The 5,260-nt window shown below is 44.0% G+C and overlaps 1 protein-coding gene across 3 annotated transcripts in view; it reads left to right on the top strand.

Moving 5' to 3' along the window:
* Positions 1 to 5,260, top strand: part of LOC119413107 (far upstream element-binding protein 3) — a gene marked incomplete at its 3' end in the record, with an annotated part of 25,955 nt that overhangs the window by 15,461 nt on the left and 5,234 nt on the right. For 2 of the 3 annotated variants that reach the window (XM_037680118.1, XM_037680120.1), the window contains 7 exon segments: positions 195 to 244; positions 345 to 416; positions 512 to 569; positions 3,263 to 3,425; positions 3,766 to 3,864; positions 4,874 to 4,975; positions 5,052 to 5,154. In XM_037680118.1, the coding sequence (XP_037536046.1) occupies positions 195 to 244; positions 345 to 416; positions 512 to 569; positions 3,263 to 3,425; positions 3,766 to 3,864; positions 4,874 to 4,975; positions 5,052 to 5,154 (647 nt within the window). 3 annotated transcript variants of the gene reach the window in all.

The raw sequence follows: 5,260 nt of genomic DNA on the forward strand, positions 1-5,260 counted from the left end.
CACACACACACACACACACACACACACACACACACACACACACACACTGCAGGGCGGCTCATCACTGTCCTGTTGGCAGACAGACGTCAGTGTGAGATGTGAAGCTCCTGAAGTGTTATTGATCTGTGGACATGATTACTTATTGACGGGGACACACACCGGTTTTGGTTTTTATGTGTGTGTGTGTGTTTCAGCAGGGTGATCACAGAGGAATACAAAGTTCCTGACAGGATGGTGGGCTTCAGTGAGTACCACGCGTCCTCCAGCTTCATCTTCCATCAGTTTTAGCTCTTAGCTGTGAAGAGAAAATGCTGACGTGTCGTTCTCTGAATGTTTCCGTCCAGTCATTGGCCGAGGAGGAGAACAGATCACCAGGATCCAGAACGAGTCGGGCTGCAAGATCCAGATTGCTGCTGGTGAGTCTGTAACTCCTGGAGAGGAACCTTTAAGGACCTCCAGCTGGACGGTTTCTTCTGGAGTGACCCCGGTTGTATAAACTGTGTTCCTGCAGACAGTGGAGGCCTGATGGAGCGGCCATGTTCGCTGACAGGAACTCCAGAGTGCATCGAGTGAGTTTCACCTTTTATTCAGTGGACTTTAAAAACCAGACGCTAACAAGTGATGGATTCTGTTCTTTAGTATCCTCACATTCCTGACGAGGTTTAAGACCAGAAATAAACCCAATAATTGTCCGATGGACTTTAATCGAGCATTCAAAACAATCCGCAGTCACGTCTGAGCAAACTTCTTTAGCAAGTGAGACGATGGACGTGCAGCGGCTACTACGACAGCTTCATGTGGTCAACTAACAGTTTTTAACAACACAACTCCCTCCAAGCCTTTTATTGTTTATTTTAAAATAAGCTGCTGTTGTTTTTTATTAATCTTCAGAAGGTACGAAAAAATCAGTCACCATAACTTTACCATATTTTATTTTATTCTGTGTGTCTATATATATATGTACATATATATACGTATATGTATATATATATGTATATATATATTTGTATGTATATATATATATGTATATATATATTTGTATGTATATATATATGTATATATATATTTGTGTATATATATATATGTATATATATATTTGTGTATATATATATATATATATATATACACGTGTATATATACAGACACACACACACATAAAGTAGTCCCTCGCTACTTCGCAGTTCGTTTATTGCTGATTTTCAAAGTAAGAGTGGACATGACACAATTGTCTGATTGATGGATGAGCCATGAGTTGTTTATTTAAAATAAATTATTTTAAATGATTTTACACCATGAGTTCAGCCCACAAGTGAAAGGCGAAGTTCCCTCCTGCAGCTGATCAGCTGATCTCCTTCTCTGCCACGCCCACATTTCTCCTGCATCATCTGGTTGAAGGGTTAACCCTTTACTGTCCAGATGCACAGATCGACTTTTGTCTTCCAATTTAAAATTCAAAGTATGTCTCATGGTAAAAATCATCGTAATCACAAAATATAAAAGTGTTAAAAGTTATTTTTAATTATTTTAGAACTTTGTTCAGTTGTTTCAGTGTCATTGATCAAGAAGAACATTTGTGCTGCAGAGCTGATGCTGCGTGACATCTTGTCGTGTCCTGCTGCACTTCTCTTCTCTATAATTTAAATACTTTACAGGGTTTCCTCTGGGATTTATTTTAACCGTGGTGGTGGGCTGCCTGCGGGGGTGGGTGGGGTCATTGTTGAACACGACGCCGGTAATACGACTGTAGAGCAACAGCATGATTTTAATTATTTCAGACTGAATGTTTGTGAACAACATTGAATATATTGACACTGTACACGTGAAAGGACAGCTTCAGTTGTCTTCCGGCACAGTGTGCAGCCTGCCTGAGACATTTCATCCTTCTAGGTTTCTTTAAAAGGAGCTCTAATGCCCTGTTGTATGGGGGCTCGGTGTGAGGGGCCCATCGATGCTGAGTAGCACGTTGCTGCCTCATGGTCCCCTGCAGCCTGTCCCTCAGCTCTGTCTTCACCTACACATGAAAACAATTAGAAGTTTAGGAAACGAGAGAAAGCCAACCATCTTTGACTGACTTACTGTTCCTATGAACCCTGTCTCTCTCAGTTCACAGATGATACGTGCACTGTTGATGCAGTGGCTGGGTCAGGCATGAGTAAAACTGTCCCCGTTCATCAGTTTGGGATGTTCGTTTCATCTTCATGTTGAACTGGTCCATATCTGAAGCACATCATGTAGTGTCACTGATCAGGTTTCAATCATCTCCTGTAGAATTCCCCTTGTGTTTAATTCTCAGCTTGACTGGTGGGGGACAGCCACGAGTAGAACCTGGTCATTTCAGTCCAGTTTGGGTCCCAGACAGATTCTCTGTGCTGACTTTGTTCTTCCCTCTTCTGCCTCACCTCGTGCACTTGTGCAGGGAGATGCACCTCCTGCTCTGCCTCTCCTCCCTCCACTACGTCAGCCTGTGTGCTTGTCTAATGTAACTGGGAACTGTAACTGGGAACTGTTAAATCTGTTACAATCACCAACATCATGCAAGGAACATCGGGAATATTTAAATGTTTTTAAATATTACACGTGTCACGGTACAGATCACTATTGTTTCTATATTACTCAGAACTTCAGGTCATACCTGCAAACTCAGAAGGGATGAAGAAGGTGACAAACCTAGACCACCCCTCCCCCCAAAAAATAGATAAATAAATTGTGATTTTTAACATGTAAGTTAAACATTCTGGTACTCTCTAAGAAGAAGACAACAAAGTCCATGCTCAATAATCCAGGTATACAATCCAACATTTTTCACTCAGGTCATCTGGACAGTTTCTTTTTTTTTTGTGCTGAAACGTTTCACCTTCCATCCAGAAGGCTTCGTCAGTCAAGGAAACACAAAATAATGTGTTTAATGTGTGTGTGAGAGGGACAAAGTAAGTGACAGAAGACAACATCTCATGTTAACACGCCGGTTGAAGGCGGACATCTTCTGCTAAAGTCTCTGTACAGAAACTGGTCTGGACCAGAACTTCTGATCCACTCAAGATAATAAAACAGAACTTACACACACACATGCATCATCACCACATGGTGTCACATACACTTTTCCTCACCCCTGCTTCAAGGTCAAGGTCACAAATCAAGGTCAGATGTTGTATTCAGTCTTTGCTGTATAATAGTGTGTCGTCGGCGTATAATGTGCACGATGCTCTACTTTTCTAAATAAAGTGTTGATGTTAATGTTTACCAATCCTGGGTCCGTTTCCAGGCAGGCGAAGCGGCTGCTGGTCCAGATTGTGGAGCGGTGTAGAAACGGTCCGGGTTTCCACGGTGACGGGGAGGGCGGGACCTCGGTGCAGGAGATGCTGATCCCGGCCAGCAAAGTGGGACTGGTGATCGGCCGAGGAGGCGACACCATCAAACAGCTGCAGGTAAAACGTCCAGCACCGAGAGGGTTCAGGACGTTCGGATCGTGGTTCTACTCTTAGACAGGATAGTCATCCAGGTGGTTGCAGGTTTTAACAGAACCGGTCCAGTCTCAGGTTGTGGGACTGTTTCCTACCCTCCTCTCTTGTTTTGGTACAACGTCTTAATAAAAGGAGCGTGAAGCCCAGACCTGATCTGGAAACACCGGCCAGTGGAAGGTTCTGGGTCAGATAAGTGAGGTGGGGTTCTAGATGAGATGTTCTCCGGTCAGATAAGGTTTGTTCAGGTAGAACTCATCGGTACCTTTAACTCCTGCTCGGTGTGTTTGGTTCTGTTTTCTGTCAGGAGCGAGCCGGGGTGAAGATGATGATGATCCAGGACGGCCCGATGCCAACGGGAGCCGACAAACCTCTCCGCATCTCTGGAGACCCCTACAAAGTCCAGGTACCGATGGTTTCACTGGCTCGGTTCTCCACAGAACGTTGAGGAACATTTGTTAATGTGACGAGTTGGAAACCTTTGATTGGGCTGAGTTTTACCCCTTCGTGGAACGTCTGGATTGGCGGTTCTAGATCACGTGAAAAAGATCCTCAGGTGTCGTCCTAGAACAAGTTGCACATTCTAGATAAGTTGTCATTTAGAACGTTCCTGGCCAGTTGAGCTCATGTGAAATGTTCTACAACAAGGAGGAGAACTCACTTTGGATGAAAGCTTTAGACCTTTCAGAACAGTCTGGACTGTTCTAGGTTGAATGAAAGAAGACGTTCTAGATCATTTCAATTCAAATGCAAGTTTCTAGATAATGGAAGCGTTCAGATCAGGTTAAAGGTTCTTCTGTGAGGTTGTAAGTTCTGGATCAGACGAAGGTTTTATGTGAGGTAGAACAAAAATGTTCTAACTTCAGTTTAATGTTCTAGATCAGAAAACTCTAGATGTGATGAGAAATAGATTTTATTTTGAAGGACCCGTAGATCCTGTTGAGTTCCACAATAAAGTGATTCAGCCTCAAAGGTGCTGTTAACCTCAAAGATCTTCAGTTAAAAGGTTCTAGATCCAACCACAGGTTCTTTGCAAGGTGGACGTTCTAAAATGTTTAAGAAGAACCTTGATTGGTTGGAACGCTCTGCCGTAAATTATTTTATGTTAAAAATGAAAGAAACGTGTTAAAGGCTGAAGTTTAGTTTTAGGTTCTTGCTGTTGTAGAACTTTAAAGTGGTTAAAGATGTTAGAACTCTTGTCTGAGGTTCCAAGTGAAATCATGAAAAACGGTTTCTTATCAGCCTAAAGTCTGAGATTAGGGGGTTCTGGCTCCTGGTCTCAGGTTCCTTATCAAACCAAAGGTTCCACCTAAAGCAGGAAGTTCTCAGGTGAAGACAGTCAGGTGTGGTTCTTACAGCAACAGTGGAGAACCAAAGATCTGACGATCTGAGTTTGTTTGTTTGTCCTGGTCCAGGCAGCCAGGGAGCTGGTGCTGGAGGTGATCCGGGAGAAGGACGGAGACTTCCGGTCCGGACGCAGCGACTTCGGAGGCCGACTGGGCGGAGCCAACCTGGACGTGAGGAGCTCGCCGACAAACGCACGGCGCATTTTCAGCACGTCAGAACCGCTCATCCAGGTCCGGTCTGTTTCAGGTCGCCGTCCCCAGGTTCGCCGTGGGCATCGTGATCGGCCGAAACGGAGAGATGATCAAGAAGATTCAGAATGACGCCGGAGTCCGGATCCAGTTTAAAGCAGGTCTGTGAACCGGTTTACCTGAACTGAACAACCTTAACTAAAACCAGCCAAGAATGAGCAAAACCAGCCAAGAATAGCTAAAACCAGCCAAGAATAGCTAAAACCA

Source organism: Nematolebias whitei, chromosome 8 (genome assembly GCF_014905685.2).
Source record: "Nematolebias whitei isolate Nwh7 chromosome 8, NemWhi1, whole genome shotgun sequence".
NCBI classification, from domain to species: Eukaryota; Metazoa; Chordata; class Actinopteri; order Cyprinodontiformes; family Rivulidae; genus Nematolebias; species Nematolebias whitei.